The 15172-nt window shown below is 41.6% G+C and overlaps 1 protein-coding gene across 1 annotated transcript in view; it reads left to right on the forward strand.

Moving 5' to 3' along the window:
- The window catches only part of rnf216 (ring finger protein 216), a 28820-nt gene that overhangs the window by 1520 nt on the left and 12128 nt on the right, over window positions 1-15172 (forward strand). The window contains exons 4-13 of the mRNA XM_035405776.1: window positions 53-604; window positions 759-835; window positions 2367-2475; window positions 2596-2757; window positions 3741-3849; window positions 4068-4207; window positions 6788-6838; window positions 7189-7326; window positions 7624-7772; window positions 8032-8110. Coding sequence (XP_035261667.1) covers window positions 53-604; window positions 759-835; window positions 2367-2475; window positions 2596-2757; window positions 3741-3849; window positions 4068-4207; window positions 6788-6838; window positions 7189-7326; window positions 7624-7772; window positions 8032-8110 — 1566 coding nt within the window. The remainder of the gene's footprint in view (window positions 1-52; window positions 605-758; window positions 836-2366; window positions 2476-2595; window positions 2758-3740; window positions 3850-4067; window positions 4208-6787; window positions 6839-7188; window positions 7327-7623; window positions 7773-8031; window positions 8111-15172) is intronic.

Consider the following 15172-nt stretch of genomic DNA (forward strand, 5'->3'; position numbering starts at 1 on the left):
TGATTTAAGTGAAAGTCCATTGCAGCCACAACCCCTTGTCACTGTCTTTCAGCCTCAGCTGCCACTTCGCCCCAGTGTTATCCGACCTGCAGCTCCCTGGGGTGGGGGCTTTTCTCTGGGGCCAGCAAACAGGAATGATGGGGTATCTGCTGAGCCTCAACCGGACACACTTCCTGTATTGGAAAGCGTAGCCTCAATGGCCGAGAACCAGAGTGGAGCACCATCCACATCAAAGGCTGACACTGTGCCCAGGCCTCCAAGCAACAGGCCTGACCTGGAGGGAGCGGTTTTGAATACTGAGGTGCCTCAACTCTTGGGTACTGTGGAGGTTGTTCATGAAATCCTAGATGACAGCCTGCAAAGGGACAACAGGGGTTTGGAGGAGGGCCCCTTAAACTCTGTTGAGAAACAGCCTGTGGAGCAGCTGCAGGAGCAGCAGCAGCAGCAGCAGCAGCCTGATGGTGAGGTTGTGTTCTTTGTGGACCAGAGACCCTTGAGAGCAGGACAGCCTGTGGCCCGAGAGGTGGTTGATGATGAGAGGCCTGGGCCCTCTAATGCTGGAGGCTGTGGCCCTGGGCAGGTGCAGACGTTGGTGAATGGAGTGGTAAGTGCCATGACAACGTCGCACATCCATGAAAATGGATGGTAGCTGTCTGTTATGGTTTCTGATGAAGATCTTCATGTAAATTCTTTTTGATGTTTAATTTATATTAAGTTAATTCTTGTGAACTTAAGTATCAAAATTATATTTTGGGCAGATGGACCTCTTTCCGGATGTCGAGGAAGACTTTCTAACAAATTGGATAAGGAAGCATAATGCAAAAGATTTAAATTTGTAAGTAAATGTGTATGTATGTATCTTTTTATCGTGCTTTCAATACCGACTTCCCATCTTGAGTAGGCATGGAAAAGTTCCATTAGTGAGTACACTAGACTCTTGAACTGCAACAAAGGCAGCATCCAGTTTTCTATGTGGGTGCTGGCTGTTTTACTTTTCATCAGTGTTTGTGTTTTGGTTTTCCTTATTCAACGATTGGTAACAAATACATGAGTATTTAAATGGATGTTGTGAAGTTCTAATTCAAGAGTCAGATCTTGAAAAAGGTGGCAGAAATAAAGCTTTGTCTTGCTCTAATTGGTGGATTTGGTGGAATATGCATTCCATACATATCTGCGAAGGATTCTAGCTCATTCAACAGTACCATATGTAAGGGGAATTCCTGCGTCTACCACAGCTGGCAGACTGTTTGCATTACTGTATTTATCATTGGGATGGTTTTGTGATGGCACGGGGGTTCCAGTTGGATTCGAAGTAACAAATTTATTCTATGCCTAGAAAAACGGGTAGACCCTATATGAGTTTTGTTTTGTGGAATGAATGGAATTATCTAAAGCGGGTGACGTGCAAGTGGCTTGTAGAAGCAGCACAGCAAGCCATTCATATTTCTGTACCAGTTAAATTTTTTGTGTTTTACTTGTGCATTTTCAGTGCTTTTTTGAGTAGCTTATGTTTTTCTTTGGAAGTTTTTTGTCTTTTTTGAGACATCATTTGTGTACATTCCCTTGTTTATTGATATTGGTTATTCATAATTTGTAACAGAATTACTCTAGTGATAAAAATGAATCGCCTTATTCAGTAGCCATGGCAGAGGTTTTCCAGTTGGCTTTTTTCTTTTTTCTTTTTTTTAAAAAACATTTCTGTGGTTGTTTGGGTTCCTTGTATTTTTTTTTTACCAGGGCAATGAACATGACCTTGTCTGTCTATTTCTGCTCCACTGTGGTAGTTATTGAGATGGATAATTCTAACAGAAAGGTCATTTTAACCTAAAGGAATAAGTTGCAACATTGGCATCACAAATTTTTAAATTCAAGTGCAGAAAAGGCAAGGAAAACCTGATAAACGCTTGTGTTCTCATTGGCATTCAGGACCTGCTGTTATGTTGCTGTACAGATTATCTTTACATTGTCAACAAGCCCTTGTAGCCAGTGCAGAAAAGACCAAGTCAAACAGGCTGAGGGCAGAGATTAATAAAAATGTGTAATTCATTATGCAATATTTCCATTTGATCAGTGTTTCTATGGTGTCTAAAAATCTACCCTCTACAAAATCGGATAAGGAAGCAAAAGTTATTTTTTTTACTGTTTGATTTATGTTTATTGCCAGGACAATGTGGAAGTGAAGTACCATCAACCTGATTTCATCATGTGGCAACTACTTTGAGCAGTGTCATAGTTCATAAGTGCATGAGAGACTGGAGACTTTGGGTTTACACTATTAATTTGATGTACGATTTCAGGCTGCATTTAGGAGGTTCAGCATCCATAATGGTTGTAGAAAGACGTGTTTGTTTCTGTTGTCTTTGCAGAATTTGCAACTTTTTATTGGAGAACCCTGAATACCCAAAGAACGCTACAATCCCTGTCTTGAATCAACAAACCAGTATTCTTCTGGAAACAACTAGTACTGAAATACAGGCAAGTCAGCAACATTTGTGTATTAGCTAGGTTCATTTTAGTCACTTAAATCTGTGGATGTGTACAGAGTTTTGAAGAGGATTCATTTTTTGTGTTTATTGTGCTTTTTTTTTTTTTTAGAAAAAGGAAGATTATTTTGACTTCTCTCTGCTGGGAATGGCTGATGCTCGCACCTTCATTCAAGCCGCAGACCTGTTGATGGGGGATTTCAAAATGTTAAGCAGCCTGGACATCAAATGGGCTCTGAGATCTCTCAAGGGACACTATGCAATCACTCGCAAGGTAGACCTCCGTTCTGGTGAAGACATTTTAAATGATGAGACTTTCATTTTGTTTACTTGTGTGTGGATTTTGTAAATTGCTCTTTTTGGAACTGTGTTTTTAAAATGGTTTTGGAGACTAATCTGATTGGACATGTCCAATTCTGGTATATTCAGTCAGAGGAATGTTCAGCCAATTGCTGTAATTCAAATCTAGTCATGGGCAGTGAAGCAAAGAGGAGATTTGGAAAGGGGGAATGTGTCACTGACCTGGCTGGACAGCTAGCTTGATAGTCTATTGACTGGGGTACTCGGCTACTAGTTAGCTGGCTGGCTATCTAGCTAGCTTGCTTAACAGGCTGTCAGCTATCCTGTTGGCTAGCTGACCAGGAACAGGAATGTGTTCTCTTTGCAGTGTTTTCTTTTAGAGATATGCAATATTTGCTCTGTACTGCCAGTGAAAGCCATTGAACAAAATTGTTGATAAAGACTTTTTTCTCTCTAAGATATTCCCTGTTATATTGTGCCTTCTGTTAAGAGGACAATGTAAATTTCTATTTGAAATGGCACCTGGTTTCTTATGGGAGCATGGGTGGTTTGGAGTATATTTGTACAGCAGGCGGAGGGTGAAGAGATTGCTTTTTGACCTTCCACAGCACGGTCAATAGTGAGCTAGTGAACTTAAAGCTCTACTAGGATACTCTACCAAATATAAATATGGCATTCTAGTATAGCTGGGGAAGTGATATTCATACAGTAAGATATTACCCGTCTCTTTCAAAGGCATTCCACTTGTATGAACAGTTCAAGTCAAATTATATACTTCAATATCCTCTCAGAGAGGCTTTGAATAGCTCATCTATGAAAAGATGAAACTTTAGCAGTGTTTGTCTGTGCATACCATTTCTATATCTGCCAGGGGCAAATTGGCAAGAGAAGTTTATTGTAAATTGTTTTATTTCCCCTTTTCAGGAAACTAATTTTCTTTTTTTTGTTTCTGATTAGGCCTTGTCTGATTCCCTTAAGAAATGGGGAGAGCATTCTACAGAATCGAGAGGGAAGAAGCGAAAGGCAATGAACCAGTTCTCCTACATGGATTTCAAGTTTGAGCAAGGTGACCACATGTCTCACTTACCCCACCCCTCCTCCACGCAGTTCCGTTTAAATTTGTACTGCCTACTATCTTGATTGCTTGTGGAATTTGCTGATGCCACATCGATTTAAAGGGGAAGTCACATTTAACACTTGTTGTGCTGAACCCCCACCGAATTCATGTACGATTTCTGTAGAGCACGTGTCAACTAGTGTGTCTCTTATTTTGCATCCTTAAAGGTTCAACAAAGCTTGAGAAACGCATGTTTTTCTTGGAAAACAAGAGGAGGTACTGGAGATCTTATTCCTGGAAGTCACTTCCACCTGCACTGCAGAGAGAAGTGAGATTCTATGAACGGAAGGTGAAGGAGATGACTGAGGTAAGAACGTGGGTTTTTACTCCTATTGCTTTCCCCAAACAACAAGTGTGGCCGAGATGCAGGCCAGAGAATACATTACCAAAAAAGGCTGTCTTTGCTGTTTCTGTTTTCAGTCTTCAAGGTATGCCATATTTTAGGTTGTGTAACTGTCATCAAAATGAGTAAAATGGACAGATGAGTGAAATCATTTATGTTGTATGTCATGGGTAAATAATATGAAATTGATATGCGTTTAAAATCCAACTATAATCATGTGCAGGTTTCAAGGGAACAAACTAGCTACGAAAGGTTTTACTGGCAGGCTATGCAAAGAGCTTTCTTGGAGTTCAAAACAATAATTATAAAACATGTAGGTGTATTCTTCATATTTTCTTCCTTCATTGGAATCTGAAATATTTTTTTTGTGAATAGGACATAGCAGGAATGTTCAGTAGGAATTCTCCAGCTCTGTGGGTGCTGAGGAGCTTGTGCATCCCTAATATTTGAGGGGGACCATTTTTAATATAAATAGTTTTTAATGAAAGTGTAAAAGGGAAAATACTATTATTTTGTCTAAATTTTGCATATCGTTCAAACTTTAACCAGTTGGGGATGCAATTTCTTAATTTCTTGTTACATGCGTCACTACGTGTGCAGCAGTGAGGAGAAGGAACTAATACAGCATTTAAAAAATCAAGTCTGCACACTTGTTTTGTCTCCCGCCCGGGAGGATCAATTAAAGTTTGTGGAATTTTGAAACAGAATGATCAAATTTGTTATTTGAAAATGTTATTTCTGTAAATGTACTGTAGCATATGTAGGGGAGCTCTGGCACAATTGTAACATTTTTCACTTCTTACTCAATTACTCAACGATAATGTGGTCAAAAGGTGTAAAATTTCACTACAAAAAGCATTCACTTGTCCGCTACAAAAAGTCACATTGTGTTTGAGGTGATTACAACATAAACAAACGTAAACGTTGTCTGCTATTATAGTTTTAAAGTATGCACGGGATAGTTCTGACAGAGGTGCGATACAATTGTAACAATGAGAAAATTGCATGAATCGTTAATGCATTATTTTTGAGAACACACTTGGTTCATAATATCTGCATTAATTTCCAGAACAAAATTCTCTTGGTTCATGTTTTAAACCAGCAACCAATTTGGAAGGTCATTTATTTTTGTTTATTGCAGGATTGGATGAGTTGTGGTTTCGCATTTTTTGTCTCTTGTTCGCGTTCTGTGTACAAGAGACAAAAAATTGCACCGGTTACAAAGAAATCATGTTTAAAACTGTATATAAGTTGTGTACAAATGTAAACAAAGCATAATCATGATTTAATGATTATGATCATGTTGTGAATTTGTCAAACCAACTGAAAGCTATAGTGACTTCACTATATGTGTTACAGTAGCCTAGTGTAGGCTAACGCATGCAGTGAAGATACCCAGTAACCTACACGTTACAGTGGAGCCCACAAGTGTTTTGTTGCTTATTCATTTCTGTGAGTAAGCAATACAAGTTAAACCTATGCTGACTTAAAACCAGAATAGAAATGATGGAAAGGGCATGAGCCATTCTGGTTTAATGAGCACAAACCTCAAAAAGCAAACAAAGTGCTACCGATTCTTGAATGTACTTAAGTGTGTGAAAAACTGTATTTTTGGAATAACTCGTGCAAAATGTAATGGACAGAGCTCAAACTTGCAGATTAGTTACAGGACACCCCTGCACATATGAATGCATTTTTGCATCAGTGCTTCATTTGTTGGGTGATACAATGTGTTGTGACGTGTTACTGGGTTTCTGGTGAGAGATCAACAGGTTCAGTTGAGTTTTGGGGGAAATGGAATGCAATCGAGGATAAAATATTTTTAAAATAAATAACTGGAGAAATTTGGGCTTGTTCTTTTTAAGCTGTTGCCTGCTGTTCTAAAAAGAATTCTCTAGGCAATGGGCGAAACCATTTTTAATCCGCACCTGAAATTTGAGCTTTTTTTGTGTAATTTGTGTGCATTAAAACTATAGGTGTAATTTCTGACATCCATTTTAGTGAGTATTGATTAGTAGAACATGCACTGGCAACTTGTGATGTACAATGTAGCATGATATAGCCTAGGCTAATCATCTGCTGTTATATAGCTTTTCTGGCTATGGTTTCTGTCAGAAACATTCAAAAGGCCAGGCTCTCTCACAAGTGTTAGAGAACTGAGACTGCATGCAGAGTAACATCAGCTAATCCACAGAGGCTTGAACATGAACACAAACACTATCAGGACCCTTAGGCCTTTACAGGAGGCTATTGTTGGCCCTAGTCTGTTGAAATTGTCAGCTTGCTTGTATTGCTAACGTTACTGTCCGGAGCATGTATGCCATTTGCCCTTTGACATGCACCATGCATTACAGCCTATGAAGCCTTATAAACGGGGGAAACGTCGGCCTTCTAGCGCTTTTCAGTCTGAGGTTTGTGTGTCCTCAGCTGAGCACCCCCAGTCATTTTCATATGTTGGCACCTTTGGCAACATGTTTGAGGATGCACAACACAAATTATAGGGCAGCTCATTAAATCGATTTCTACCTGTATTTTCCTCCATAGCACGAAGATTTCCTGTTGGCGCTTCAAATGAACGAGGAACAGTATCAAAAGGTATTGTTGACCGTGTCATTTTTCAGGCATTTGTGGTCCGTTTGAAAAATTGTTGCAGAAATATTGTGGTTATTTTTCTAGGAAGACTTGGATATGCATCTTTTGAAACGGCTGTGAGCAGTCATTGCATTGTTCAGATTGGGGAGGCAGGGTGACATTAAGACCAGAGCGCGTTCGACTGTTTTTCTGATTGACGTTAATGTCCTGAGAGGGACTGGGCGGGAAGTGTGGGGGAAGCGCAGCCGCGGCGCAGTCTGCTTTTTGGCGGGTTCCCGGGTCGGCGGTCGCCGGGCCCGTCGTGCAGCGGCACGGCTGGGGGTCGTGACTAACGGCTGCTGGCGCGGTTGCAGGACGGTCAGCTCATCGAGTGCAGCTGCTGCTACGGCGAGTTCGCCTTCGAGGAGATGACGCAGTGCACCGACGGCCATCTCTTCTGCAAGGAGTGCCTGATGAAGTACGCCCAGGAGGCCGTGTTCGGCGCCGGAAGGGTAAGGGCCCCTTTGAACACGTCTTCCTTTTAAGTCCGGTTACCTCCGACTCACTACTCACGGAGGAGACGCTCTTCTGTCATACCCTGGGGCCACAGGCCAGCCTACACTGAGAGGCTCTGAAAGCCTTCTTTCATGTTATTTATACACCCTCCGTTTCCCTGTTTGAATGAAACCTATCCTGCTATCTTCTTAAGGCCGTTTTTTAACCAGGGTGGTGAGTTTAGCAGCGCTTCTCCTGAATCCAGAGGAAAAATGTTTTTTTTTTTTTAATTAAATTTTTAATTTGCCTTGCAGTCAGAACTGAGCTGCATGGATGGGAACTGCACGTGCACGTTCCCCAACAGCGAGCTGGAGAAGGTGCTTCCAGAGAACATTCTGCGCAAGTATTACGAGCGGCAGGCCGAGGAGGCCGTGGCGGCCACCTGCGCCGACGAGCTCGTCAGGTCCGCTCCCGCCGCACGCCCTGGCTTCCCCTTTTACCACAGCACACGATGACCGTTCTGTTTGGGTGCCTTTCGCTGTATGGATGGGTATTACTTTCCCTGCAAATGAAACCACACTAAAGCTGTCAGTTTAGAGGAAGGGCATGCGATGATTCATTGGGAGACCTTATCGTACGATTACCTAGCCTCTCTAATTAAGCCGTGCTTGGGCTGGGTCTTCATCCCTCTTTGTCTCTCTCTCTCTCTCTCTCTCCCCCAGGTGTCCCTCCTGTAACTTCCCGGCCCTGCTGGATAAAGAGATCTCTCTGTTCAGCTGCCCCAACCCCCGCTGCAGAAAGGTCAGCACCGTTGCTCCAGCGCAGAGCTGCATGTTCCCATTGTCCTCCGTCTCATTATGTGGGTTAAAAAAAAACGTTATTTGTCAAGCGTTTGGCAGATAGCTGATGAGTGCAAGTTTTAGAGAAATATTTAGAAATAAAATGTGCAGCAAGTATTCTTATGCGAGCACTAAAGAGAGAACACCTAACTTGAACTCCGTTAAAGAAGAAAATGAACTTTAATGTACACTTAAATCACTGTGTGTGCGCGTGGGTGGGGGTTGGGGTGTGGGTGTGTGTGTGTGTGTGTGTGTGTTTGAGATTGTGAAAAAGGCTTTAAAATGGCAGCAGCTACAAGTTTCCACAAGATGGAGCTGTGGCTCCATCACAGTTCTATACACCTTAATTCCAGACTGTTTGAAAACTGACCAGAATTCTCAAATAGTGCAGGCCTCAGTCACTCGGTGTCTGTATCTGGGCTTAACTGTTTATTTGTAGCATTCCCCCCAAAAACTTTGTATGTCGAGATGCAACATGTTTCTGTACCAAAATGCATTCGGTACTGGGATCCTATCCTGGCTCTCATTCAGTTATTCAGTCTCGTATGTTTTGCATATTTTACACAGCACTGTACATTCATGTATGCTGTCTTGTCATTAGAATATTATTTGAGCCACTTCATTTGTAATTGTGGAAGAAGACAAATTATTTGTGATGGGTTTTTGGGGCCTTCAAGGGCTGTTTGTGGTGGCTTTCCTATGTGTGCACGTGCGCTTTCTGGGGAAAATAGCCTTAACCGCCCTATTTGATGGCTTTATTGACACCTCAGCCCTGTTGGGTCCCCAGGCTACATTAGATGTATGGTATTTGTTGCCATAGTGACCATAGAGATGATGCTGAAATGTGAGTTGTACTGCTGCTTCAGTGTGATGTCCTGTCTGGCATGTGCCTTGCAGTCTTTGGACCACTCTTTCAGAGCCGTGCCACTTTATTTATTGCCGAACACGCTACTTGTTTTTTTTCCATAGTAGCGTCTGACTCTGAGTAATTTCATTGTACAACCAAACCGTTGTGAGGGATCTGCTGGTGCTTATCTGGGTGTGTGTGTGTGTGGGTGGGGGGGGGGGGGGGGGGGGGGGGGGGGGGTGTTGGGTTCCAAAGAGAGGTTAGGCTAATGTTTATCTTAAGCAAACCCAAAGAAGTAAAATCTTTGTAGGGAGGATGTGTGTGCATATTTATGAAGGCAATGAGTTATCAACGGCTGGTATGTTGTACTTGTTATTCGATTGTGAGACTGGCTAGTGTTGGTTTACAGTTAAGCTAGTTGATTTTGTAAATGCGCTGTAATGCAGGATAGTGTGACTTGGCTGGGATTCCATGAAATTCAGTCAATGTTCAGCTAACACTTGTGTCATGCCTCTTAAAACATGAAAGCATTATCAATAATTAGCAATTGCAATTCAGGCTAAACCAGTAAAAGCAGATTTTTAAAAATATCTCTCTTTCTTTCTCTCTCTCTCCTCCAGTTTACATGATCCATGGTAATGAGAAAACAGTGAAAGTGTACTGCGTATGGTTTGAGAAATGAGAAGCCAGAGCTGCACTGCAAATTCAGAAGGCCAGGCTCCCTCACAAGTGTTAGAGAATTGAGACTGCATGCAGAGTAAAGTGATTTAAGTGCCACTGATATTTAAATGCGTAATTGGCTCTTCTGTTTTGTGTGAATATTGTATCACTCAAATTTTCTTAATGGGTAGTGAATTGCTTACTCGCTGCGAATTGGTTGGATAGACATGATAGGTCAGTCTGTTTGTCGAGGTCAGTCCCACTTAAATTTAAACCTAGAGAATCTGGTCCCAGCCAATCAAATTGGGCGTGACGTAGAACTGGGATTCCCTGAATGATGTTGGATTTTTTTATTTTTTGAATTAACGATTAACGTAATGACCAGAAACGGACTGTTTAATGGTGAAATCTTTTTAGTTGCCTTAGCCTATATCTCTGTGAGGGGAGTGGAAAGGGATGCTAGTGAATATGCGCTAGCCTTTCATGGGAAAGTTAGCCTCCTGTTTTCCTTTTGAAGTCATTACTACAGATCAGAAGCATAAATGGTACTGATGGAGAATTATGAAATATATATTAATTCTTGGGCCATATGCAAATTTACAAATTTGCTGATGGGCCTTTCACTTTTTTTCCCCTCCAAATCTAATACTGTGCATCCCTTTCTTAGTAATAAATAAATAGAAAACACATTTTTTTTAAACTAGCCTAATTTGAAAGATAATTCAGTCAGGGGAGATGAGACTGGTTAGTTTTCTGATAATGCCTTTGTCTCAGTTGGAGACAAAGCAGTTTACACCAGAACTTACAGTAAACAAAATGGTGGTGAGAGTAGAAGGATGCAAAGCTATTCTCTTTAGCTTTTTCGTTGGATGAACCAGTGTCCACATTCTTCAGGCACCTTCTTGACCAATGCAATTTCCATGCCAGGTTTCAGATTAAGAGTGCGTACGACATGACTTATAGCACTTTTTCTGCTGGGAGGCACGGGGACTGAACCTGTTTTGAGTGTTTGCTTCAAGATACAGGTTTCACTACACAGTGCCCAGGGGGCAGATCCCTGATTACACATTCTTTGATGTATGCGCTATGGTCGCAGTATGTACAGTTAAACACTTTACACTTTACTTCTGTTCTTGGCGGGTTATTTTTTTTATTGCCTGTGCCTCCTCTGGCTCTGGTAGAGTGCTCAGTGTTTTATGGCGTTTAAGCAGTCTACATTAAGGTAATGTATGCGGTCTCAGGAGTTAACAAAGATGCCTGCGTCAGCAGGAGCAGCATATTGAAGAATGCTCTTACCCAGTCCAAGGACACGCAATGAGGCATTTTTTTAAACAGCTACAGCTATTACTACAGCCATATAGCCATATTTGCAGAGAATATACTTTCCTCTGACCAGCACAATATTCAAGTTTGAGACCATTATGCAAAATATTAAAGTAGAATGACAACTTTACAAAAAAGAATGAGTTGAGTATATACTGAGAAGACCTTGCGAATCTTGAAAACAATTGGAGCACGCTGGCGCATAAAAATATTGTTGGTTTGCTTTGGTGTGAATTTTAGCCGTTTCGGGTTCTGTGCAGGCCTTTATGTGCCACGGAAGAAAGAACTGTATTTTTGGCGTTTTAATGAGTCTGGGGGTCTGGTGTCTAACTAGAAAAGTTTTATTCTGTTTGAGTTGATATGAGCAAAGTCTTTGTGGCAAATCGAGCCAACTCGTGAAGTTAGAAAGTTCTAACTAAAGTGTACAGTGTTGTCTCCTTAGCCAAAGCTTTTCAAAGAGCTCTTTGTTAGTAAGCATGCAGGCATTTTTTCCCTAGTCTCCAAACAAGAAAAATCACAAAGGGCTGTGCTTTTCAGAATGTGATAACTTGGGTTTGTGATGCAACATTTAATACTAATTTTATACTAGATATGTAAATTCTGGCTAACTTTCCATTTAAGATCAGATTGCCTGATACATTGATGAAATTTTTCAGCATGATAATATTTCTCAAAGGAATAGAAATGAGGGGGGATGGAGACATCTATGAGAAGGTGATTCTGTCAGCACATCTAGCCTTCTGTGTACTTTCTACATCACTGCAATTGATGCCATTTAGGCATCCCTAAAAACCATTCTACACAGTAACTTCTGTGAGCCATCTCTCCAGTCAGATCAGAGGTCATGTACATGAACTAAATCCAGTCTAGCATCAGATGGAGGTGTTGAGCTGCTGGCTTGCACAGGGATATTGTTGTGCATTGCTATGCTCAACACATTGTGTTAGTGAGGGTCTTTTGGTGCTATTGGGAGTCGTAGCTAATTAACCTTATATTTCTAAAGTTTTGTTTTGCCTTCAACCTGTACATTTTCTTGTCTGAAGAAACACTAATCCACTAATGAGATCTTGTGAAACTTTAGTATGAGGTTTTTTTTTTCCCCTTCTTTTTTCTGTCTGTATTAATCCCGCCAGGTACATTTATGATTTGACCATTGTGTAGAAGAAGCCAAGGAGCTGCGACACTCGTTCTATAGTATTAAAAATAAACTTTATTATAGTACTAAAACAGTACCGTTTTGGCCATAGCCTTCATCAGATGAAATGCAATTGCAGAACACAGGCATTATATACACAGACATATGTGAAGCACAGGTGATATTCATTCAGGTTAATTATAGGGACAAACCCATAAAAACCAATAGAAGACCGAAACCTAGTAGTTCCTGATAACTTTTGTTCACCAAACAATGGTGTAAACAGGGTGGGGAGGAGGAGTCTGATGAGGGAACTATGCCCATGTGACCTCAGTCTGTCACAGGGGTTCCACGCAATATACCCTACTGAAGTGAGGGATATGGAGTGAAAAAGGGGGAAGTATGCCTGTCACTGTGCCTGTTAACCCTCAGCTCAATCAGGGCTACACAGAAGAGGAAAGGAATTAGAATATTTGCAGACAGCGAAACATACAAGCAACAAAAGCACTGAAAAGTACAACACAACAAAATTCAATCAGAAAAATGTGGAATAATGTTTATCCTGACTTAAACCTCTTTGCGAGTGTCCAGGAAGTGTATTCAATGCATCTCCCTATCAAGTCGAAACCTCTTAATATCACCCTGGACAGCATGGTGGAAACCGATTTGTTAAAGTAATAAAATTCAGACAGGGAATGCCCTTGGTAAATGAAATGCACAGCGACAGGGTTAGAGCTATCCCCTCAAACCCCGCACCCATATGTTGGTAGCAGCTGTATTTTGTACTTAAGCAGTTTCTGTTCCTTAATCTTAGAGTATATGTTCTCTGTTTTGTTCCCCCTGGCTCATCAGCTCTAAGATTGCTGTAGAGTGGCCTGCAGGCATAAGAAGGCTTTATACTGGCTGTGCCGAACGGTGAGGGGGGATTTTCAGCCCCGTGTGCTTCTGGGAGAAACGGCCCCTGGCTCAGTGGCATTCCCCTGCCTAATACTCCAGTTGTATTGAATTGCTTAACGTCGATCAAGGGTTTAGCCCGTTTTAACAGCTGGAGTTTCCTGCAGTAGTGGAGGTAAGTCACAACACTGAAAGGGGAAATGGGTTTCCCACCAGCCATCCAAACCCAAGACCTCACGCTTTAACCAGATTTTCCACACACTGGCTTGTATCGAACATGGACGAATGCCAACCGGCCACTGGTTCTCCAGTATGTTCCACTTCCTCCCTGCGGTGGATCTGTGTCCTGCTGAAAGGGCCTTCATTCACCACAGCAACTGTCCAGAGTGGCTTCTGCTGCCCTAGGACAGCTGAGAACATCATTCTGCCAGCCTTCTCACACTCAGGCTAAAAGTTCTTTGTTAGTCATATTGAGAAGTGTGTAACCAAATCTCACTGTTCATGTCCACCCTCCCTGCTGTAGGGGAGGCCTGGGCTGTAGCAGCTGTCTGGCAGTCCGTGGAGATCTTGGACAGCACACATTCCTAGGAGTGCATTTCAAAACATGTTTATGTACTACGTATTTCAGTAGTTGGTTGTATCTGTTGCCTAGTCTATCGGGAAGTACGTCAAAGTACTACATAGAAAACTTAATATTTGGTAGACGGTTTACAGCAAACATCACCTTTGACCGTGAGAATTAAAATTCCTATAATGTTATTGGACTCATTTAAAAAAAAAATATTAAGCTCATGGATCACTTAATTTGTAGACACGTTTCCATATTGCCCTTTTTACTTGGCTGTGTCCAACTTTCTCAGTTGTAGTCTGCTGCATGTCTCCGGGTGAGGGGTGGATAGATGGAAAACCCTGCTGTTCCTCCAGGTCTAGAGCTTTGACTGTCTCATCTGACTTGCATTTCCAGCTTCCTTCCTTCTTTGTGTTGTTGGCAGTGTTGTAGATCGTGCTGCCGGTTGGCTGACAGGTTTTCGGATAAAGCCCCGCTTTTTCTGCAGTTCAGTCAAGATACACTGTCTCTCTTGCAGGTTTTGGATGCTTAGCAAGGTAATCTGCTGTTAAGGTGTGGGTAATTATGAGAGGAAACAAAATGACACTTGCCACTTTTACTTAATGCTTGACAAAAATATTTCTATGGTTGAAGCAGCATGTCAAGAGAACAAGGTTTTATTTATTTAAATGGCGTAGACCAGTATGTGCTCTCCCCAGAAGCATGTGATGTCAGTTACTGTAAATGTCACATCACTGTTGGCTGGTTGGGCTCGTGCAGATGTGAGTTGGAGGAACATGTTTGATGTGCAGGTTAACAGGCAATCCATGGGCACCCAATCAATAAAGAAAAAATGAGTTTGCAATCTGTAGGGACATGGCTGATTTAAGCCTGACCAAATTGGTATTGGTTTTGAGCACTGGTTCTTAATCTTTTTAATAGTGGGGCCCAAATTAGAAATAATTTTTAATGCAAGTACTCAAATCAGAAATTTGGTACCCTTCCGGGACTTGTGAAATAGGTATACTAGTACGGCCTAGTGGACTACGGACTCGTTCCCGGACCCACCTCATACATTTTCGTGACCCATTTGGGGTCTCGACCTATGATTTAAGAAACACTGGTTTTGAGGGATACGGTGATGGTGTTCCGCCGAGGGGACTCTTTGGAGCTTTCATTGTATTTTAATTGAATATTTGACTAGTAAGCTAGGATCACTGTAGGGACTGGGAGGAAATTTAATTTCCAGCATGAATGCGCTAACATATTGAATATTTTTTAATTCATCATGCATTAAATCAACCCATGAAATGGAATTGGGGAACTGATCCATTTTGTTTTGTACAACACCGTTAACTGAGAACCAGATGATAAACGATGGCTATAAACTGATATCAGATTAGGATCGGGTCTCATATCCGAACCGGTTTCTTTGTCGTCCATTTTGTGGGACGGTATTATTCACTATGACCTGGCTATGATGCTGAAACTTGGGATTTCTCACTGGCATGATACCAATTCAGAATTATGCACCAGCCACTGGCTTTAACCCACATAAATGTGTATTAAAAAATTTTTTCCCCACTTTCATTTCATGCATAAGGCATTATTTAGCCTA

This window comes from Anguilla anguilla, chromosome 2 (assembly GCF_013347855.1).
Source record: "Anguilla anguilla isolate fAngAng1 chromosome 2, fAngAng1.pri, whole genome shotgun sequence".
NCBI classification, from domain to species: Eukaryota; Metazoa; Chordata; class Actinopteri; order Anguilliformes; family Anguillidae; genus Anguilla; species Anguilla anguilla.